At 41.9% G+C, this 24,533-nt stretch overlaps 1 protein-coding gene across 1 annotated transcript in view; it reads right to left on the reverse strand.

The window, feature by feature from the left end:
- Nucleotides 1–8,268: 8,268 nt before the first annotated feature.
- Nucleotides 8,269–24,533, reverse strand: part of usp40 (ubiquitin specific peptidase 40) — a 137,197-nt gene continuing 120,932 nt past the window's right edge. The window contains exons 29-32 of the mRNA XM_060827614.1: nucleotides 22,913–23,123; nucleotides 14,610–14,705; nucleotides 13,967–14,061; nucleotides 8,269–11,889 (exon numbers count right to left, since the gene is read on the reverse strand). Coding sequence (XP_060683597.1) covers nucleotides 11,769–11,889; nucleotides 13,967–14,061; nucleotides 14,610–14,705; nucleotides 22,913–23,123 — 523 coding nt within the window. The 3' untranslated portion in view covers nucleotides 8,269–11,768. The remainder of the gene's footprint in view (nucleotides 11,890–13,966; nucleotides 14,062–14,609; nucleotides 14,706–22,912; nucleotides 23,124–24,533) is intronic.

Below are 24,533 nucleotides of genomic sequence, written 5' to 3' on the forward strand. Positions count from 1 at the left end.
GAACCTTCTCAGTCTCCTCAAATATAGCAGAGACTACTTGCAGGTTCATAGCTCCTTGAAAGTGGAGTTGCAGGTAGGTAGGATAGAGCAGGCGGCGTTTGGTGTGCTTTCCTTTATTGGCCAGAGCATTAAGTATAGGAGTTGGGAGGCCATGTTGCAACTGTACAGGATATTTGTTTGGCCACTTTTGGAACAGTGTGTGCAATTCTGGTCTCCTTCCTATTGGAAGGATATTGTAAAACTTGAAAGGGTTCAGAATAGATTTACAAGGATGTTGCCAAGGGTGGAGGGTTTGAGCTACGGGGACAGGTTGAATAGGCTGGGGCTGTTCTCCCTGGAATATCAGAGGCTGAGGGGTGACCTTATAGAGGTTTACAAAATCATGAGGGGCATGGATAGGGCAAATAGACAAAGTCCTTCCCCTGGGGTGGGCAAGCCCAGAACTATAGGGCATAGGTTTAGGGTGAGAGGGGAAAGATATAAAAGGGAACTAAGGGGCAACTTTTTCACACAGAAGGTGGTGCGTGTATGGAATGAGCTGCCAGAGGATGTGGTGGAGGCTAGTACAATTACAACATTTAAAAGGCATCTGGATAGGAATATGAATAAGTAGTATTTAAGAGGGATATGGGCCAAGTGCTGGCAAATAGGACTAGATTGGGTTGGGATATCTGGTCAGAATGGATAAGTTGGACCGAAGGGTCTGTTTCTGTACTGTACATTTCTATGACTCTATGACTACCATGCAATAACTCTTATCTGACCACAGCAGTGAAAAACATTGTCTCCTGAGTTGGAAGCTACCAGGTTAAGTCTGTGGAGTAACTGGGAGCTAGAATTCCCAACTATATTCCACAGAGGTTGCCAGTGAGAAGCAACCAAGGAGGGTTCCGAGAGAAGTTGTCTCATCATCATGATGGAGAAGGGGCTCACAGAGACCAGAGTAAATTAAAAAAAAACAAGATCATAGGCGTTTTTGGCTTCTATATCGAGTAACAGCCTTACGCTGCCCTTGTTGTAGCAGGGGGAGATCGTGGACTATCACACATCTCCTGCTGGAATGTGCCTTTGTGAAGGAGATCTGCAGAAAGATGTAGTGGCTTTCATCAAGGTTCACCCCAAGCAACTCTGTGACTCGGGACTCTGTAGTCTATGGGCTGTTCCCTGGGGGACACACAGAGACAAACATCAAGTGAGAATAGGACCCCTTAGTCACCAAAGTGGACACGTATATGTGGAACTACAGGAGATGGGTGATTCTCCTCTGTGTTAACCATGGAGAAAGGTACGAGGACTTGGAAACTTGGGGAAGTTAGTGGTGATAAATTGGGGAAAGTCCATATCACAGTAGAGGAAGTGTTGGACATATCAGAATGTATGAAGGTGGATTCTGGGTGGCACGGCGGCTCAGTGGCTAGCATTGCTGCCTCTCAGTGCCAGGGACCCAGGTACAATTCCAGCCTCTGGCAACTTTGTACGTGGAGTTTGCATATTCCCCCTGCATCTGCATGCATGTCCTCTGGGTGTTCCGGTTTCCTCCCACAATCCAAAGATGTGCAGGTTAGGTGAACTGGCTATGCTGAATTGCCAGTGATGTTCGGGAAGGTGTAGGTTGGGTGCATTGCTCATGGGAGATGTAGAATTGGTGTGGGTGGGGGAATAGACCTGGGTGGAATGCTCTTTGGAGGGTTGGTGTGGACTTGGTGCTGGCCTGTTTCCACACTGTAGGGATTCTAGGATTTTATGATTAATCTCCTGCTCCTGACAGATATATCCAAGAACACTGCAAGAGGCTAGAGAAATAATTGCGGGTGGCCATGGCTGACATTTTTGCATCGTTAGCCAGGGGTGAGGTCCCAGAAGACTGAAGGTAGCGAATGTTGCGCCCTTATTCAAGAAGGGCTGCAAAGAAAAACCTGGGAACTGTAGATCAATAAGTCTAGTATCTGTGAGAAGATTTTGAGATAAGATATACATGCATTTGTTAAGACAGGGTTTGATTAGTAGTCAGCATGGCTTTGTGCGTCACAAATTTGTTAGAGTTCTTTGATGAAGTGACCAGGAAGTTTGACGAGGGCAGGATGGTAGACATAGTCTACATGGATTTCATAAGGTCTTTGATAAGGTTCCACATGGTAGGCTGCTCTGGAAGGTTCGATCGCATGGAATCGAGGGGGAGCTGGCAAATTGGACACACAGTTGGATTCATGGATGGAAGCAGAAGGTAATAGTGGAAGGCTGCTTGTTGGACTGGAGGCCTGTGACCAGTGGAGTGCCTCAGGCGTCTGTGCTGAACCCATTACTGTTCGTCATCTATATCAATGACTTGGATGAGAATGTACAAGGCATAATTAGTAAGTTTGCTGATGACACTAAAATAGGCGGCATTGTGGACAGTGAGGAAGGTTCTCAGAAACTGCAGCAGGACCTGGATCAGCTGGGGAAGTGGGCCAAGAAAAGGCAAATGGAGGTTAATATAAATAAGTGAGGTCTTGCAGCTCAGAAAGTCAAATCAAGGTAACGGTTTCATGGTGAATGGTGGGGCCTTAAGGAGTGGAGTTGGGCAGAGGGACCTTGGAGTTCAGGTTCACAGTTCTCTGAAAGTGGAGTCACAGGTAGACAGGCGAAAGTGAGGACTGCAAATGCTGGAGATTAGAGATGAGAGTGTGCTGCTAGAAAAGCATAGCCAGTCAGGCAATATCCAGGGAGCAGGAAAATCACCGTTTCAAGCAAAAGCCCTTCGTCAGGAATGAGGCTGGGAGCCGAAGGGGCTGAGAGATAAATGGGAGGGCGGGTGTGGCTGGGGGGCTGGGGAAGGTAGCTGAGAGTGCGATAGGTAGATGGAGGTGGGGGTAATGGTGATGGGTCAGTGAGGATGGTGTTGCAGATAGATGGGAAGGGAGATGAACAGGTAAAGCTCTGATAGATGTGGAAGGCTCCTTTGGGGCCTTGGATGGAGGTGAGGGGGAGGGTGGGGGAGTATGGACGCAGATTTTGCAATTTCTGCGGTGGCATGGGAAGGTGGCAGGAGGGGAGGGTTGATTGGGAGGGGGGGTGGACCTGAGAAGAGAGTCGCAGAGGGAATGATCTTTCTGGAATGTGGATAGCGGTGGGCAGGGATGTTTGAAGGTGTCGTAAATGGCAGAGGATGATGCAATGTATGCGGAGGTTGGTGGGGTAGAAGGTGAAGGCCAGGGAGGTTCTGTCATTGCTGCAATTGGAGAGGTGGAGATCAAGGGTAGAGGTGCGGGAAGTGGATGAGATGCGCTGAAGGGCATCATTAACCACATGGGAGGGGAAATTGCAGTCTTTAAAGGAGGTCATCTGGTGAGTTCTGTGGTGGAACTGGCCATCCTGGGAATAGATGCGGTGGAGGTGGAGGAATTGGGAATAAGGGATAGCCTTTTTACAGGAGGCAGGGTGGGAGAAGGTGCAATCCAGGTAGCTATGGGAGTCGGTAGGTTTGTAGAAGGTGTCAGTGTTGAGTCAGTCACTGTTGATGGAGGTGGAGAGGTCCAGGAAAGGGATGGAGATGTCCGAGATGGTTCAAGTGAACCTAAGGTCAGGGTGGAATGTGTTGAAGTTGATAAACTGCTCAACATCCTCATGGAAGCATGAGGTGGCACCAATGCAGTCATCAATGTAGCAGAGGAAAAGGTGGGGAATGGTGCTGGTGTAACTGTGAAAGATGGACTCCTTTCATCTGGAGGAAGTGGGAGGTTTCAAAGGAGAAACTATTGAGGGTGAGGACCAGTTCAGCCAAATGAATGAGTGTGTCAGTTGAAGGGTATTGGTGGGGACATCAGAAGAGGAAGAAATGGAGGGCTTGGAGGCCAACAGTCATAGCGGATGGAAGTGTATAGGGACTGGATGTTCATGTGAAGATGAGACATTGGGGGTCAGGGAAACACAGGTAGACAGGGCAGTGAAGGCAGCTTTTGGCACAGATGCCTTCATCAGTCAGGGCATTGAGTACAGAAGCTGGGAAGTTATGCTGCAGATGAACAGGTTGTTGGTGAGGCCGCACTTGGGAGTAGTGTGTTCAGTTTTGGTCACCTTGCTATAGAAACGATGTTATTAAACTGTAAACAGTGCAGAAGAAACTTACAAGTGTGTTGCCTGGACTCAATGGTCTAAGTTATAGGGTGGGGTTAGACAAGCTAAGATGTTTTCTTTCGTGTGTAGGAGTCCAAGAGGGGATCTTACAGAAGTGTATAACATCATGAGAGGCATGGATAGGGTGAGTGCGCTCAGTCTTTTTCCCAGGGTTGGGTAATTGAGGACCAGAGGGCACTAGCTTAAGGTTAGAGAGGAAAGAATAAAAGGGAACCTCAAGGGCAATTTTACTTTTTACACAGACAGTAGTAAGCATGTGGAATGAGCTGCCAGTGGAAGTGGTTGAGGCGGGTACATTAACAATATTTAAAAGGCATTTCAACAATACATGGAAAGGAAAGGCTTAGAAGGATATGGGCTAAGTGCAGTGAAATGGGGTTACGGTGGATGGTCATTTTGGTCAGCATGGACCGGTTTGGGCCTATCACTGTGCCTGGAGGACCATCAACCTGGTGAAAGATGCTCTTTGACTTGTCAGAAACTTGTTGGTCTTCCAGATCAAGGAGTTGACCTAGTATGAATGTTGCAGACTGGCACATTCCAAGGTCGAGAACAATGTGCTGAGGGATGCACTAAACCCTGAGGTAATTATCATTAGGGCACAGTTAGGAAAGACCACTATTAGAGGTCTTGCTGCCAAAATTAAATCAGATATTGGATCCTCCCGATGCCTCAAATATATGCAAATATAATCTTGTACAAGAAAGGAATAACTCTGATTTGTTTGCTAGATAGAGTCAAACTCAAAGTGCTTCTTCATACGCCACTGTACAGAACCGAACTGCTTTAGCAAGTATGCATACAAAGATATTTTTATGACTAAAATATATTTTTGAAATTAAAATAAAAAAGCAGCCTTACCTTAATCATGGACTATCATGGCATCTGCACTTCACGACATCGCACATTCAAAAGTGAAGCTCTGGACAGCACTTCGGACCAGTGAGTAGTGGTTAGCTGATTTCCATTATCTTCAATTTCCAATAACTCTTTTCATACCCATAAATTTCTGGAGCAGTGGCATTAGGCTAGTGGTACAGTTGTACAATACTGGGATTTATAATAGCACCCAGACTATTGTTTAAAAAAGTATTTTTAGGAAGTGAAAATCTAACACCAGGGACCATCTAGTTAGCTCCAAAATATCTTAACAGAGATTTAATTTTTATTAAATAGCTTCGAGAGAGTAAAAAATGGCAGTCAGGAGGGTAGTCGTCTTCTCCTGCAGAACGTGGGAAAGCAGAGACAGTTTGAATGTCCCTGACAACTACATCTGCAGGTAGTATGTCCGACTGCAGCTCCTGTCAGGCCACATGGATTGGTTGGATTGACAGCTGGACACACTTCAGAGGATGCAATACATCTGAGACAGGAGTTTTTGAGATGTGGTTACACCCACGATTCAGGCTGATTAGACAAGCAACAACTAGAAGGGTTAGGCAGACAATGGAGGAGTCCCCTGTAGCACCACAACTAGCTCTGCTGTACAGCAGGGAGGGTTAAAGTGCAGCAGTAATTGAGGACTCAATAGTCAGGGACAAATAAGTGTTTCTGTGGCCAAAAGCAAGAGTCCAGGGTAGTGTACTGCCATCTTGGTGACAGGGTCAAGGATGTATGTGAGTGAGCAGAGGACATTCTCAAAAGGTAGCGTAAGCAGCCAGACGTCATGGTCCATGTTGGTACTAATGACATAGGCAGGAAGAAGTGACGAGGTCCTGCAAAGGGAGTTTGGGGAGTTAGACAGAAAGTTGAAAAGGAGGACCTCTAGGGTTATAATCATGGGATTACTCCCTGTGCCATGTGCCAGTGCAACTAGGAACAGGAGGATACTACTGTTAAAAACATGGCTAAAAAGCTGGCATACAACGCAGGGCTTCAGGTATGTGCATCATTGGGATATCTTCCAGGGAGGATAGGACTGTACAAGGAGGACAGGTTGCACCTAAACTGGAGGAGCACGAATATCCTGGTAGGAAGGTTTGCTAGTGGCACCAGGGAGAGTTTAAACTGGTGTGGCAGGGGGATGGGAAACAGAGCAGTAGGTAAGCAACAGTCCTGGCATATCTCGATGGTTTTCTTGAAGCAATATATAAATAGTCCAACTGGATTTTTTCTGGTTTTTTTTTTGAAGGTTTTTTTTCTTGACTTGAGATCTGTGATCAGTAATGTTCTGCAGGCATCAGTGCTGAGACCCATGTCATTTGTTATTGGAGGAGAATGTAGGTAGTCTGATAAGTAAGTTTGTCGATGACACAAAGATTGGGGGGGATAGTGAGGAGGACTGCCAGAGGATACAGCATAATATAGACAGGCTGAAGACTTGGAAGGAAAATGGCAGATTGCATACAATTTGGACAATATAGACATTGTGATGCATTTTGAAAGGTCTAATGCAAGAGGGTAGCATACAATATAAGGTGGAACCCTCAGAAGTATTAACATCTAAGCATACAGATTCACAGATCTCTGAAAGTGGCAACACAAATCGATAAGGTGGTCAAGAAGGCATACAGCATGCTCGCCTTAATTGTTCAGGACAGAGTGTAAAAGTAGGCAAGTCATGTTGCAACTGTATGGAACTTTAGTTAGGTCACAGTTCTGGTTGCTACACTACCTGATGGATGTGGAGGCTTTACAGGGTACAGAAAAGGTTTACCACAATGTTGCCTGATTTGGAGTGTGTTGGCTACGAAGAGAGATTGGACACACTTGATTCGTTTTCACTTGAACATCGGAAGCTGAGGAGCAAGCTGATAAAAGTTTATGAAATTATGAGAGGGAATGGATAGTCAGAGTCTTTTTCTCAGGGTAGAAATGGCAATTACAATTTTAAGGTAAAGGGGGAAAAAGTTAAAGGAGATATGAGAGGCAAGTTTGTTTTTTAAACACAGAGAATGGTAAGTGGCTGGAATGCACTGTCAGAGGTGGTGGTGGAAATGGATACAATAGCAATTTTTAAGAGGTATCTTGACAGTTACATGAATGGGCAGGGAACAGAGGGACATTGCCCGCATAGAGGAGAAAGGTTCAGTTACGGGAAAAGTGAAGGGGAATGGGACCAAGCAGATAGACATTTCAAAGAGCCAGCATAGACATGTGGAGGCTTCCTTCTGTGCTGTTTGACACTTTAAACTCCGGCTGATTTTTACATGATTGAGGTAGCTGGGACCAATGACAGGCCTGTTCCAATAATATTGCTGCAACTATCATTGCCCATCTATGCATAGGCCAGAGATCAAGTCTGCCTCCTATGTCATAGATGTTCTGTGGCTGAATATGCTGCATAAGAGAAAATCCAGGCTTGTTTATCAACTCTTTTTGGTTGCCATCAGCACTGAATCTTGCTGACCTGAACCAACATTTACACATGATAAAATAACTTGCATTTATATAAAGTCTTTCAGAGTGCCCCAAAGAAACTTTTAATTTGTTAAAGAATGCACTTCTTCAAAGGTCTGTCCACCAAATCGGAGTTCCAGCAGGTGTCACCACATTCCTTCAGTCCTGGTTTTTGGCTCATCCTCAATTTCAGTGCTCCACCGCTGACATTCTTTTAGCTTTTAGACTTGAATCTTTAGGATGCCTTCTGCATCTTTCTCCTCTAAGATGCATCACTGAGCACACTTGTTTGGTGATGTTTTTGGCACCTAACCCAATATCTCACTTGTTTTCGTGGCGAGCGCTGTTTGATAACACTTGTGGAGCATTTTGGGATGTTTAGCAATATCAGAGGTGCTAAATACATAAAAATTGATGGTTTTACCACTGCACATTGGCTACTCAGTCAAACAACTCTTCAATATCTAGTGAGCTTCAAAACTACCTCGAAGGTCTCAAGTATCTAGAATTTGATGTACCATCATCAGGTGAATAAATAAATCATATCAACAAACTCAAGCTTTATCCAAAGTGTTTGAAGGACTGTAACAGGCAATTTCTGAACTTGGTACATCCTGAAAAATGCCTACACTCTTCTAATGGTACACTGGAATATTTTCTGCACATTGCATAATTCATACAAAGATCTATCTGGATCAGGAATGTACAGCCAGTAATAAAGTCAAAGCAAAGCTAGGAATACCACAATCACAAAAGCTGTTTTGTATAAATTCTTTAATCAATTTATAGAGATTTACATAACTTATTGCACTTGTTTATGTCTGATAAAAATAAACCAATTCCATCTTAGGAAAATTCATAAAGGAGAGCTTCCCACTTCCCAGAAAATATATTAGAATAATGACTTGATAAACAAATTAGATGCTCACACTGAAGGAGCTTATTCTGCAGCAGTTTGTTGAAGTATTTTTCCATTAGGTTCTGGAGCCCTCGAGCACCAGACTTGCATCCTCGCTAGTACTTGCAAGTGTTTCTCTCTTTCTTAAACCACAGGCTGGGTGAAACATGAAAAGTGCGATTCCTTTAAACCAAAATTTCAATTATTCCATTCTAATACATGATTTGCTTTTCTTTCTGTCTTTCTTACACTAGGTTGCAACAGTCTTGCTTCCAGTCTCAAATTCTAATGAATGGGATTGAATTATTTACAACACAATGTTTAATTTTACTGAAATTTTTGCAGAAATTCTTAGTCTCTCTGATAACTTTGGCGAAAATTCAGTGCAAACACTAGCATTGGAGTGGGAGATGCTCTACAATAAATTCTCCACATCCCCCTCTTGTGGCAGTATATAGTCAAAACAAAGGTAGTCTAAACAGCAACGACAACTTCATGTTGCATTTCAAGACTATAGAATAAATCAATTCAAACCATTCACATGTATATTGATCAGCTCCTGAAATAATGAGGATCTGCTATAGACTGCCTAGTTATTTACCTTCATTAATAGAATTCGCTTTTTAATACTAAATCATCCACCTGGTGTACTCATCTGTCCTCTGCCTTTACATTTACTTATCTACTGGAAGCAAGTGGAGTTGTAGGGAAGAAATTTAGTTTAAGGTTGTCTTGGGATTATTTAATAATTACAGGGCCCAATCAGTAACCGAAAGAGTTTACGTTTTCCAGTCAGTGGTTTGTCAGATGCTGCACTGACCAAAAACAGACAAGGGTATAGCCTTGCGTTGCACCTAATTTGAAAACGAAATAAACCATTTCCAAGGCTACTGACGGGCTAGTGCACTGGTAAATCCAACCCAGTATCACTGCCTGAGGTGAGACAGAAGCTGACATCTGTTTTATGACGATAAAGGTTAATGAGGCGGGCCATTTGGAAGAAGAATCTGCAATCAATGTACTGATACCTTTATATCCAAACAAACAGTGGAAAGTTATATTTTACAACATACACCAACCCTCTAGTTATAGTTGGCATCTACTGGCACAAATAAGTGTAGGACAAGGCACTAACTTTAAACAAATTGTTTGAAGGGATAATGAGCCCCAAAAGGGCTGAAATAAACTTCATTTAAAAACTGCAACAAATTAGAGCTACGCCAATTAATAATAAGAAAAAACAGCTGAACTGATCACTTTTAAAAGTATTTAAGGACACTGCATACATCTGGTCCACTATTACTGAAAGAAATATAAAGTTAATGGTTATCAGCCTCGAAGCCACCTTGTCATCTGTGGTCCTGCTTGCCCATACTAACACATGTGAAATAATCTAGTTCTTCTAAACCAAACCATTGCACAGTGCTGGTAACAGACTGCTCCAAAAACAAGCAATGCTTTCTATATGTCTCGCGAAAATTAGCTTTCAAATCCTCCTGTGCTGCTTCTCACCCTTGCTCGCCACAATGAAACCATCTGCTTCCTTCTGGCTTAATGATGCATATTACTTGTACGCAGACCTGAAGGCTTTTTGGCTTAATTTGATGTTATTTGTTTTTTTTCTAACAATTTGGGCAATAACAAGGAACACGTATAATGCATAAGTTACCATATTATATCACAGCAAATGTAAAATCTGTAAGACACATCCACGTCCTGCAGAGTAAAGATACAGATAATGTGCCAACATTATATCCTGTTTAGCATTTATAATAGCTCCATGATTTATGCTGACATTCTTCACTCAACCACTGATAACTGGAACTTAACCACATTTTAGAGACGACATTTTGCAATCTGTTCCATTTGAAGAAATATAATTCTAAACGGTTTCTAATATTTTTAGACAGGGAAATATGCGCACATCTCTCTGTAACATTTACAAATTTCACGAGAATGTTTCACAATATTGCACAGTGATTTTCTAATTGTCGTCCTTTATTTGGAATTACCCCAATCTCACTGTCCTGAGAAGCCCAGTGCGCAGATTAAAGATTGCAACACATCATATTACTCAGTGTCCTGCGCAAAGATGCTCTGTTTGTCACACTGTATCAGCTATAAACTATGGTATTCTGTTAGATGGGATCAGTTAACCACTTACAATTTTCTTAATCTAATTGTCTTCTCAATCTGGTGCAATTCAGTGTCAGGAGCATGCCAAGGACTATACTTACACGAGCAGAATAACCAGATATTGAACGAAATGTAAAGTCTTAACTTATCATAATAGTCTGTCTGTCCCATTAGTCATGTAGAAACTAGAGTGCCCGACAGTTAGTCCATCCTATCAATTAAAAGTTCTCTGTTGATTAAGGCATCAGATAGCCTAGAGTAACCTGCAAAGTAACTAGCTCAAAACAAGTAGTTTTCTAGTTGTTGTGACAATTAAAGTAAGTAAACAACGACCCTGTTGGAGATATTACCCCACTGGCAACACAGGCCCATACATAAAATTTTTTATTCCTTTCCATAGATGTATACGTCCTGAATGTACCTCAATTTGCACCATTTCTGTGTGCATGTTAAAAAGTCAAGTTCTCTCTGACCTGGGAACTCCTGAGGTTACAAATGTTTATGTGAGGGACACAGTCCTTGCCAGCAAGTCAGGTTCTCACTGAAAATCAGACCATAAAATCCACCAACTGTGATGCTTCTCCACCTGTCCGGTGTTAAAAATATCCTTTATGTAACAACCAACCAACTTTTTATGTGATAAAAGCCTCCACGTTGGTATAAGATCTACACTGGATTTTATGGTCCAATCAACATATCAATCACCCCTGAACAAGTGAGAGGGATATTTTCACAAAAGCACATTAGCAGAACATTACATAAAGCATGGACAGCTGCAACACTGGGTTTCCTTAATGTAAACAAGCACCAGTTGCTGGTGTGTCAGAAGCTTTGAACTATATCTTGGGAATGGATTCCCATTTATTGCATAGGTATTTCTCAAAAAAAAAAATTAGTTCTGAATACTTGGAAGAAGAAAATCAATTTCTTTTCAAATATTGATTTAGGCAGTTATTGACAAAACAAAAATCAAAGGCCAGCTGGAGAAGATTCTCCTCTTAATTCTGATGATGTGTTCTGTCAAGTTTCTCCTCCCAGTTCGAGACAGAAGGAAATCTCATCAGGGCACACCAAACAGGAGTGAAGAATCTGACAGCCCTTGCCGATTAATCCTCAAACATAATTCTATAACTGAGACCACCAGCTACCTTCACTCCTGCATACTGTAGGTGGTGAATCTCTCTGTTCATTCATTACTCTTCCTCAGCTCTGTACCTCTGACACTCACTGCAAGAGCTCATCAGCTCTTTCAGGTACCCTCTTCCAGATTCCATAGCTGTTATCTGAAGTCTGCTACACTGATGGACAAGGCCACCTCCGGTTTGCGGGTACGAGCACGAACTGCTTGTTTCTCAGGATTTTCTGAGGCATCTCCACCCTGCTGGACAGTAGCGCGATGACTGCAAAGAAAAAAAGTTATTGTTGGCTGCGTGTTAAGATGATTAAGCTCTGTACTTGAGTTTATAATTCTCAATATTTCAAGCTTGATAACCCTTCGATAAAATGCACTGGGAAGTGCTAAAGTTGACACATAAATAAAGTTAAGGGCACAGACACTGTTTTAAAACAATTTAATTAAATGAGTCTTTCCTATTCAAACCTTCCACTGCTGCATGTCACAAACACTAGATTGTTACTACACACATTGATCTTCTACAACATACTGATATTGGACGTTTGAAGGATTATTAGAAATCAGCTATCCCTTTATCATAATCTCTTTTCTTGCACCCCACTGTTCTCCTTTAGTTATGGATCATGTAAATAAATTGCTCATTTGTTCTGGGTTTTTTAAGTAAACTGCTGCATTATGTTGTGCTTAGTAGAGAGGAGGCACTCCTCTCAAGTGGCACGGTGGGCTCAGTGGTTAGCACTGCTGCCTCACAGCGCCAGAGACTCAGATTCAATTCCCGCCTCAGGTGACTGTCTGTGTGGAGTTTGCACATTCTCCCCGTGGCTGCGTGGGTTTCCTCCGGGTACTCCAGTTTCCTCCCACAGTCCTAAAATGTGCAGGTTAGGTGAATTGACTATGCTAAATTGCCCATAGTGTTCGGTGAAGGGGTAAATGTAGGGGAATGGGTCTGAGTGGATTGCGCTTCGGTGGGTCGGTGTGGACTTGTTGAGCCGAAGGGCCTGTTTCCACACTAAGTAATCTAATCTAATCTAATGGTAACTCAACATTTCCAGCCGGACTGAACAATACTGTACAACGTCATAAAGATAACTTCACAGAGAACAAAATCTTAGAATGGCTGTCATTTAACAATTGATTCAGTCTTTATATCTCAGGATTGAAGTCAATGTTTATGTACAAATATGAATGCATAAATTGGGAACATTCATAGGTAAAGCAGTCCTTTGAAGCTGCTCCACTTCCAATACGGTTACTGCTGATTGGTGAATGTTACAAATTTCATATTTGCATCTAACCCAATAACTTTCCATTTTCTTGCCTACCAACAATCCAGCTCCACCTTGAGAATATTCAATCATCCTGCCTCCACAGCTTTCTGAGCCAGCGTTTCAAAGGTCACATGACTCAGAAAATTTCTCGTCACCTCTGTCCTAAATCAGTAACTCATGAATACTGTGCCGAGTTCTGACTTAGCCCACATAAGGAAACATCATTATCACGCAGGACCTGTCAAGACTGCTCAGGAACTTGCACTCTTCAAACAAGTTACCCTCACTTTTCTAAACTCAAATGAAAGCAAGCTCAGTCTGTACAATGTTTCACCATGAGAAACCACTCATTCCAGGTAGCAATCTATAACCTTCTCTAAGCTGCCTTTAACACACTTACCTCCTTCCTTAAACAAGGGCACCAAAACCGCAAAGATATGAGATGTGGAAGTGCAGGTCTTGGATTGGAATGGACAAAGTTAAAAATCACACAACACTAGGTTATAATCCAACAGGTTTATGACATTCGTGAAGCAGTCTCACCAATGCTCCACATAACTGAAACACAACTTCTTTATTTTTATATTAAATTCATCTTGTAATAAATAAAGCATTTCATTAGACTTAATTAATAGGTACACTTTCATACTGACATTTTGTGATGTACACACTAGAACACCTAGAAATTCTGCAGTCAATGTCTGTTGAAGTAATATTCATCTTTTATTCTTCCTATTAAAGTTAACATCCTATTCCCACATTATACTCAATCTGCCGGATTTTTGCCCACTTACTCAACTGTTCACATCCACCTGTATTCTCCTTATGCTCTCTTGAAATGATTTAAAAAGAGTTCTTGTTCTGGACTGCAGGACTCTAATCTCTGAAGATTGCATACAATTAATATAGGGGTTGAATTGTATAGACTACTGGATCAATAAAGATAACCAGAAACCCACAGCATAAATCAGAGATGATTTGATACGCTACAATAGATTTCTAAGAGCAGATAAGCTTTTGTCAAAATAATACAGGGAGTGGCCTAGCAATTTTAAATCTTAGCAAATAAGTTACCGTGTGTCTTTACTATTGCCTTCTAGTTTGAGTTTTTCCTTCCCAATGTCATCAGCCACAGTGCTGAAGTCCTTATTTTTGTCGATTAATAAGTTCTGTAGGAATAAAATGTTTAGAATTATCTACTGAAGTGTAAGAAAGTTAAGACCCCAACACAATTTGATCAATTTTCATTTCATCTTTCAACACATGAACCATTCCTCTTTTAAGGCTTGGAAGCTTTTTGGAATTCCCTAATCCTACCCAAATTTGACATTTTGCAAATTGAATTGCTTTTTATTATCTAAAAGAATACCTGCAGTAATTTCTGCATATTTGCTGCAGGAAAAACAAGCTCAAAAAGTCCTGAATAATTTTAGACAAATGGAATTTAAACATAAGGGAAGATTTTCTCAAACTTGTGAAGACTACACTTGGCAGAATTGTGGCCTTTGCATTACAAAAAAAAAGTAGACCACCCGAGAAGTTCCAAAAAGCTTTATAAGGACGATGCCAGAACCTAAAGGATGCAGGAAGACTGAACAGGTTGGGGTTCTTTTCACAGATGGAGCATAAACAATTGCATAACTGTTCACATGTTGTAAAATTCAATATCAAGACAGATGGCGATGAGATGATCAATACTGGTCAACTTCCGGCTCACCTTAACACCAATGATATCTCCATCTTTCAGATAATAAGGAGCCCCCTGAAGGTTCTGCAGTTTCTTTTTCTTCTTCTTCTTTGATACTTGTTGAGTCTAAAGAGAAACAATATTATTTAGAACACCAGACGTGGTAAGCTATAAAGTGCTCAAGCTCCTTTGTAGCAATAATGCCATGATCAGACTCAGCAGGGGAGACTCGATGGGCCAAATGGCCTAATTCTGCCCACATAGCTTTTAAACTTCCCAACTCGTGCTGTCAATAAGGTTAAAAATATCAATGTTATAAGAAAAGGAGCATTTTCCTTGACGTTCTGGCCAACATTTGATCCATACCAACATCGTAAAAACAGATTTTCGCATATTGTCTCATTGCTTTTGGTGGAGCTTTCTGCGTGCACATTGGCAGCCATTACAACAGTGGTAACACTTTCAACAGTACATAATTACGAATAAAATGTTCTGGGACATGCATATAGAGGCTTTCATGACCTATAAACCCAAGCTTCTTTCAAACTTTAAGATCAAATTTCAGTAAATATTTTATTAGTAAGAGAAAACAAATCTGTCCACAGCATCTGAAAACATGAACTTTTATGCTGCATATTCCACCTCAACAACAGATGATCTTCAGAAGTAACTGAACAATCACCTATTAGCTTCTTTGTCTAATGTAATGACATTAGAGAATCATCAGCTACTCTCTAAAGTTAAGCACTGATTTTAGGAAGCTGTAAAACAACAGGAAATCAAGGTAATGAACCAACAGAAGCTGGAACAAGATGAGAGTAAAAAGTTATAATGACTCCACTTTAAGTGTGCTATCAAATTACAAAGAGTATTCCAATTGACCTGCCTATGCTCAACTTCCCAGGGAAGTATATAGCAAGACCAATTATCAATTGCTGCAGACATTGGTTTTCCCAAATAGCAAGGTAAATGAGGGATGGTGATGCATTTCATTGGATTTTTAAGTTGGACTGCAATGGGCCAAATTGATATCTTTCAACTGACCACACTGCTTGCGTCATACTGCTGTGTTAGTGATCAAGGTCAATATAGCTTGACTGTGTAATGACACAATTATAAATGACACTGTAACCAACTTATTAAGAGTTTATATTTGCATGGCACCTTTTGTATGACAAAGTCTTCCAAAATGCTTTGATGGAAGAATGGTGATCACTGAACAGCACATGGAAAAAAATGTTAGGCAATATTAAAGAAGGGATCTTGATGAAATGGGTCAATGGGCTGAAAAATGGCAGATAGACATGGTCATGGATATGTTCGCTAAGCTGGGAAATTGACCTGCAGATGTTTTGTGCCCTGTCTAGGTGACATCGCCAATGCTTTGGAACCTCCTGTGAAGTGCTGCTGTATTGTCTTCTGGAATTTATTTGGCTCCATTCCTGCTGCGGGAGAAAGTGAGGTCTGCAGATGCTGGAGATCAGAGTTGTAAATGTGTTGCTGGAAAAGCGCAGCAGGTCAGGCAGCATCCAAGGAGCAGGAAATTCGACGTTTCGGGCATAAGCCCGATTCCTGAAGAAGGGCTTATGCCCGAAACGTCAAATCTCCTGCTCCTTGGATGCTGCCTGACCTGCTGCGCTTTTCCAGCAACACATTTTCAGCTCCATTCCTGCTGCTTCTGGTTGTTCGTTGTAGCGGTCAGTATATGAGGTCTAGGTCAACACGTTTGTTGATGGAGTCCACGGCTGAGTGCCATGCTTCTAGAAATTCTCTGGCTGTCCTCTGTTTAAGCTTGTCCTATGATCATTGTGTTGATCCAGTCAAATTTGTGGTCCTTGTCATGTGTATGGGGATACTAGGGACAGCTGGTCATGACGTTTAGTGGCTAGTTGGTATTCATGGATGTGGAATGCTAGTTATCTGCCTGTTTGTCTTATGTAGTGTTTGGTGCAATCTTTGCATGAAATCCTGTAAAGTACATGATGGGTATTGGGTCTGTTGTTCTGGTGAATTGTTGTCTGAGTGTGCATGTCAGTTTATGGGCTCTCCTGACTCCGAGTGGGCGGAGAAGCCTGGCTGTCAGTTCCGAGATGTTTATGTAAGGTAGTGTGGTTAGGTTGTGGCATGTCCTCATCGCGTTGTTTGTCTGCTAGGCATCTGTAGCTGAAGTTGCGAGGATATCATTCTTGGCAAATGTTCTGTAGAGGTGTTCTTCTCTTCACAGGTTGGGAGTGCTGCAGCGTGTTGCAGCCCTTTTGAACAGGGTCCTAATTCTGTTTCTTTTGTGTATGCTCGAGTGGTTGCTGTTGTAGTGCAGGACCTAGTCGGTGTGTGAGATTTTCCTGTACACTCTTGTAGTGCATTCACCATTGTGTTCTTTCTACCATCACATCCAGGATTGGGAGTTGATTGTTGGTTTCCTCCTTTCTCGTAAATCTGATCCCTGTGAGCACAGTGTTGATGATCTGGTGTGTGTTCTTGACCTCTGTTCTCTTAATTATTATAAAAATGTCATCCACATATCTGATCAGGAGTTTGGGTTGGATTTGTGGGAGGGCTGTTTGCTCCAGTCTTTGTATTACTGCTTCTGCTATTAGCCCAGGGATAGGTGAGCCCATAGGTGTGCCATTGACCTGTTCATATATTTGGTTGTTGAATGTGAAGTGTGTCGTCAAGCATAGGTCTAGTAGTTTGAGCATGCAGACTTTGTGAGAGGTTCCCCATCGTACTGTCTGCTCCGTTTATCCAGGAGGTTGGCTATTGTCAATTGAACCGAATGCTGCCATTACATCAAATGAGACCATTGCTTCTCCTTGTCTATGTTTATGTTCTTGATGTTGTTGCGGAATTCCTGTGATGATTGTGTGGATCCACTGATAAGATGCTTTCATTTTTATTGAAGTTTCTTTTGCCAGTTTACACAATGGAGTTCCAGGGAGTGCCACAGGGGGTCTAAGTGGTATGTCTGGTTTGTGTACTTTGGGTGATCAGTAAACCCTTGGTGTGCTGTTGATTTCTGGATTCATCGTTTGGAAGTCAATCTTGGTTATCAGCTGTTTGTTTTGTAGGTTCTGTAGTGTCTTGATTATTCTATTGGTTATCTGCTGCATGGGGTCAGATTCACTCTTTAGGTAGGTGTCAGTGTCTGCCAGTAGTTTCTTTGCTTTCCGAATATATTCAGTCTTGTCCGTAATAACCCTCATTCTGCCTTTGTCCATTGGGACTATGATTATGTTCTTGTCCTTTTTGAGTGTTTTTAGGGCTTCTCTCTCTTTGGTGTTGGGGTTGTTCATTTGTCTTTTCTTTGTGATTAAGGGTACATTGGTTTGTCTCACTGCTAGCTGAGTCTCTTCAATTAGTCCATTAGTTCTGAGCGTACGTTCTAGAGCAGCTGGGAATTCTGTTGTTTTTGCATTCCTGTGGTTGTAGTTGAGTCCCTTGGCTAGTATGACTTTTTTGGTGTCTGTAAACTGTCTGTAGGAAAGGTTACTTAGCCAAGTGCCTTCTCTGTTGTTGGCTAGCTTAGTCATTTTGTCTTGTACTGCTATTCTCTTTCTATATTGGTTCTGTTCTGTCCTATGGTGATGATCTGTTTGATTGCTGTGGTCAACTTCTGATTGATTGTGTTTGAAACTAATGACTTTTGGCAAGCAATTTCTTGTATCTGTGTAGTCTATTGTGTGCACCTGTAATCATAAACTGGATCATCCTGAGACTGTTTTGTCTAACTGTTTCCCTGGCTTGTGGATTATTGATTAATGGTCTGCACAATGCAAAGACTATATGAAACACCATCTAGGACAAACAGGCAGACAACCTGCAATGTGCATTCATGAACACCAACTAGCCACTAAATGCCACAAATCATGTCTCACGAACTTGATTGAGTTTTCTGAAGAAGTAACAAAGAGGATTGATGAGGGCAGAGCAGTAGACATGACCTATATGGACTTCAGTAGGGCGATGGACAAGGTTCTCCATGGGAGACTGGTTAGCAAGGTTAGATCTCACGGAACAGAGGGAGAACTAGCCATTTGGATACAGAACTGGCTCAAAATGTAGAAGACAGAGGGTGGTGGCTGTTTTTCAGATTGGAGGCCTGTGACCAGTGGAGTGTCACAAGGATCAGTATTAGGTCCACTACTTTTCGTCATTTTATATAAATGATTTGGATGCGAGCTTAAGAGGTATAGTTAGCGAGTTTGTAGATGACACCGACATTGGAGGTGTAGTGGACAGTGATAAAAGTTACCTTGGATTACAATAGAATCTTGATCAGATGAGCCAATGGGCTGAGGAGTGGCAGATGGAGTTTAATTTAGATAAATGTGAGGTGCTGCACTTTGGGAAAGCAAATCTTAACAGGATTTATACACTTAATGGTAAAGTCTTAGGAGGTGTTGTTGAACAAAGAGACCTTGGACTGCAGGTTCATAGCTCCTTGAAAGCAGAGTCACAGGTAGATAGAATAGTGAAGGCAGCTTTTGGTATGCTTTCCTTTATTGGTCAGAGTATTGAGTAGAGGAATTGGGAGGTCATCTTGTGGCTATATTGGACATTGGTTAGGCCACTTTTAGAACATTGTGTGCATTTCTGGTCTCCTTCCTATTGGAAAGACACACACACACACGACAAGCGCCATAAATTCGACTGGGACAACACAAAGATCATAGGACAAGCTAAACAGAGGACAGCCAGAGAATTTCTAGAAGCATGGCACTCATCCATGGGCTCCATTTACCAGCACATTAACCTGTACCCAATATACCAGCCACAACAAGCAGAAGCAGCAGGAACCGAGCCAAATAAGTTCCAGAATGCACAGCAGCGCTTCACAGGAGGTTCCAAAGCACTGAAAATGTCACCTGGACAGGGGACGAAACATCTGCAAATTAACCTCCCAGCTCAGTGAATATACCCACAACTACAACAACCGAGGTACAAATCTTTATGCAAACCTTAAATGGTAGACGGAGTTCAATCTGGTACAACAAACAAGGTGACCGCTTATACAATTGATGGTAGTGTCTAGGATAATGTTGTAAAACAGAAGAACCTAGGGGTGCAGAAACATAATTCTTTGACGCTTGCTTGGCATGCTTGGCTTCATTGCTCAGTATAGCAGTTGGGAAGTTATGTTCAGGCTGCACTGGACATTAGTGAGGCCCTTTCTGGAATACTGTGTCCATTTCTGGTCATCCAGTTAAAAGAAGGTGAATGGGAAGTGACTTCTCTATGACAGGTCTATTTCAAGACGAGGGGACATATTTTAAAGTGAGAGTAGAAAGATTTAAAAAAGACACAGGGCAATTTGTTTTAAACACAGAGGGTGGTTTGTGCTTGGAATGAATTTCCAGAGAAGTGGAGGATGCAGGTACAGTTACAATGTTTAAAAGATGTGAGAATGTATACATGAATGAGAAATGTTTGTAAGGATAAGGGCCAAGTACAGACAGGTGGGACTTGCTTAGTTTGGGACTTCATTTGGCATGGACTAGTTGGACCGATGGGTCTGTTTCCGTGCTGTAAAACTCTGACGATATTATTAAGCTGGAGAGGGTTCAGAACAGATTTATCAGGACATTACTAGACACGGGAAGTTTGAGTTATAAAGAAAAGCTGGATAGCCTGGGACTTTTCCAATGGAGCATAGGATGTTGAGAGGTGACCTGATAGAAATTTATAAAATAAGAGGTATACATAGAGTTAACGGTAATTGTCCTTTCCCAAGGTGTGGGATTTCAAGACTCGGGGGCACATTTTTAAGGTGAGAGGCGAGAGATTTGGAAAAGACATAAGGGGCAATCTTTTTTTTAAAAGCAGAAGGTGGTTTGCTTGTGGAATGATCATCCTGAGGAAGTGGTATATGTGGGTACAATTACATTTAACAAACATTTGGATAGGTGCATGAATAGGAAAGGTTTGAAGGGATATGGGCCAGGAGCAGGCAGCTGGGACTAGTTTAGTTCGGGATTATGTTCGGCATGGACTGATTGGACTGAAGGGTCAATTTCCTGCATTTACTTTAGCTAACCCACCCAGTCTGCACCTAACCCTGGACACTACTAGGCTATTTAGCATGACAATCCCACCTAATCTGCACATCTATGGACTTTAATTGGATCATCAGTTGATATAGATATTTAACTCATGAAAGGTCTGGATAGAGAAGATAGGAAAACCTATTCACACCTGTGGAAGGAATGACTGGGAACAGAAATTTATGATAAACGGCAAAGAAAACAATGGAAGCATGAGGGAAAGGTTTTATTGACACACAGCAAGTAGGGAAGATCTGGAATGCAATGCCTGAAAATGTGGTGGGGGCAGATTAAGTCAAGGCATTCAAGAGTGAGAAGCAGTTTTATCTGAAAAAGTAAAATGTACAGGATTATGGGGGAATGGTACTAAGCTGCAGCACTCCTGTTAACTTTACATTCATCTGAGGTTCTTGCACGCAGCACCTTCTGGTGCTAGATGTCATTGCCATGAATGATGATCGGCACACCAATCTTCACGCATGGATCCCTGGAGCGGTCGCGCAGTCACGTGGCTTACAGGGAATGACGACTGCATTGTTTATGGGTGCCATTGCAGATACAATCGGAACAATTCCGTGATGTTTCGAAACTTTGAAAAGTAGGGAAGAGAAGTTTAAGAAAAAATTATTTCAAGGAATCAATGGCTGGCCTCTGCCTCTGTGACATAAGAACACAGAAAAAGAAGTAGGTGAATCAGCTGCTCAAGCCATTGCCCCATTAAATTAGATCATGGCTGTTGTCTGACCCAACTCCAAATACCTGCCTTTGTCCTCTATCATTTACCATCTTTGCTCAACAAAATATTTATCTACCTCAGATTTAAAATTAACAACTGATCCAGTATCCACAGCTGCTTGTGGATGAGAGTTCCAAACAACTGTGTGTAGAAGTGCTTCCTAACAGATGATGGACCTGGGGCAGGGAAAGCCCCAGCTGAGAGTTGAAATGATGTGAATAAACTGAAGTCATTTACACAAGCAAAGCTTGTGAACATGGGAGGTGGTTTAAAAAAAAACAAGTGTGGACATGGAGTTGCTAGCTTGCGCAGGGCAGAGTTGGGAGTCTGATAAGGTGAGCTTTGGAGAAATAGACGACTTGAGATTATTACGAGAAGCATGTGAAAGTGTCATTGAGGCTGTGGTAGGAGGAAATGGGCAACTTTGCATCGAAATGTATTCCTAGTAATGGATCAGGTAGGAGTATGGATTCGCTGGTGGAATAGGACATTGAGATTGACACACCTGCTGATTCAACCGGAGCAGGGCAGCCAAGGAGAGTCAGATAAGAAATCTGTGCCTCAATGTCTGGGAGGAGCACAGTACATCCCATTCAAGGTTAAACTTTACAAGACTTGATATTCATTGTTGTGGTTCTGTTCGCCGAGCTGGAAGTTTTTGCTGCAAACGTTTCGTTCCCTGGCTAGGAAACATCATCAGTGCTATTGGAGCCTCCTGTGAAGCGCTGCTTTGATGTTTCTTCCGGTATTTATAGTGGTTTGTTCTTGCCGCTTCCGGGTGTCAGTTTCAGCTGTAGTAGTTTGTATGTGGGGTCCAGGTTGATGTGTCTGTTGATGGATCTTCTTGCCGTTTCCGGGTGTCAGTTTCAGCTGTAGTGGTTTGTATATGGGGTCCAGGTCTATGTGTCTGTTAATGGAGTTTGTGGATGAATGCCATTCATCCACAAACTCCATTAACAGACACATAGACCTGGACCCCATATACAAACCACTACAGCTGAAACTGACACCCGGAAACGGCAAGAAGATCCATCAACAGACACATCAACCTGGACCCCACATACAAACTACTACAGCTGAAACTGACACCCGGAAGCGGCAAGAACAAACCACTATAAATACCGGAAGAAACATCAAAGCAGCGCTTCACAGGAGGCTCCAATAGCACTGATGATGTTCCCTAGCCAGGGAACGAAACGTTTGCAGCAAAAACTTCCAGCTCGGCGAACAGAACCACAACAACGGACACCCGAGCTACAAATCTTCAACCAGACTTTAAACTTGATATTCAATACCTCATACAACAATAGAAGACACGATAAATGGTTTCTCTCATTAGTGTACATCTAGATGTTAACTCCATGTTTGGCTAACAATAGAGCCCTGGAGAATGCTGATGAAATTATTCACACTCAATTTCTGGGAGAAATGGACCACTACTGGTTACTTAGCATGCAGGCACACGTCATACTTTGTAAAAGTGCATTATTTTATTCTACTAAGCTAGCGCTCTTACATCTATAGACACCAATTAGTACAAGAGTCTTTCTGCTTACCCAACTGGTCATAGGCATCCACTCAAACTGATCTGGAAAATATTTGGCAATTTCAATCTGCTCCGGTGGCAATGAATAGTGCTGTACAATTTTCTGTTTAAGGGTGCGAACTGTGCAATCCTTGGATATGTCCCAAACAAATTCCTCAGCTGGGTAATACATCCTTTCACCAGGGACTGCCATCTTCAGCCGCAACAGCAACTCAGTAGACCTGAACCAAAGATTCATCAAAAGGTATGAATCTATTCTGTTACCGCACAAACATATGCATAATTTTTGTTTTTACTAAATTCACTCTTGGGAAATGGGAATCACTGGCATTTATTGACCATCTCTAGTTGTCTTTGAGAAGGAAGTATTCAACCATCTTGAAAACTGCTAATTGTGTCATAAAGGCGCACTCTCAGAATTCCAGGTTTGCGATCCACTGCCCACAAAAGAATAATGATTATGTCTTCATCTGGATGATCATTTAATGGTTAGCAATGGATCAAGAATTCTAAATTTGAGATTTACAAGGACAATTTCCGACAGTTAACACTGGACTTGTTGAGAGAAATATTGGTGAACATATCAGTAATTCAAGAAATTAGATAGCGAGGCAAGTACAGCAAAGGAGCACAAGTTCTTCTCCTCCTCCAAGCTAGGTGTCTGCATCTCTACATATTCATCAAAATACAGCTGCAAGAACAGTTGTGTAAAGATGCCTGGGCTTATTAATCATCTTTCAGATGAAAGATTAAATCAAGGACCTATCTGTCTACTTGGAGAAAGTGAGGACCGCAGATGCTGGAGATCAGAGCTTAAAAATGTGTTGCTGGAAAAGCGCAGCAGGAGAATCGACATTTTGGGCATTAGCCCTTCTTCAGCCCTTTTCCAGCAACACATTTTTAAGGCCATCTGCCTACTTGAATGGATTTGAAGTATTACTTTGAAAAGCAGAGAGAATTATTTGCAGTACTTTATCCCTCAAAAAATATTTAAATAGTTTGGCTGGTCATTATCTTGTTGCTATTTGTATAAACTTACTGTACCCAAACTGACTGCCAGGTTTTCTATGTTAAAACAACCACAACATTTCAAAAGCACTTTGAACAATCCAGTGGTCATGGTAAATGCCACACAGAAGATAGATTTTTCCGCCCCATTTTGGGGGCCCAAATTACAACCTATGGGCTGATGCAGTCAGTTCTCCAGCAACAAAATCCTCAGGCCAATCAAATCCTGTTCACGTTGCCATTTCTCACTCTCTTGTTCACCTATTCCAATTTTATAGACCTGCAAGTTTGGAAAGGACACTACTAGAGTGCTGCTGCCTTATTACTGGATAAATTAAATTTAGAGTACCAAGACAAATAGGCTGGAATTTATAAAGAAATAATGGAAGCATTGATTAAACTTCAAACATGATACACACAATTTAACCCAGCCTTTATTTGTCTTCAGCAACACAGTAAGCAAGAATAAAGTGAATTTAAAATCATTAGACCAGAAAAGTAGCAGCTGGCATTTTCCTTTTTGTGCAGAAACCTGCTCATGAGACAATGAAAATGGCCATTGTTCACTATACAAAAGAATCTGGTGGAGTTAATGCATCTCTGCAACACTCAAATTATCAATG

The sequence above is a fragment of the Hemiscyllium ocellatum genome, chromosome 7 (assembly GCF_020745735.1).
Source record: "Hemiscyllium ocellatum isolate sHemOce1 chromosome 7, sHemOce1.pat.X.cur, whole genome shotgun sequence".
Taxonomy (NCBI): Eukaryota; Metazoa; Chordata; class Chondrichthyes; order Orectolobiformes; family Hemiscylliidae; genus Hemiscyllium; species Hemiscyllium ocellatum.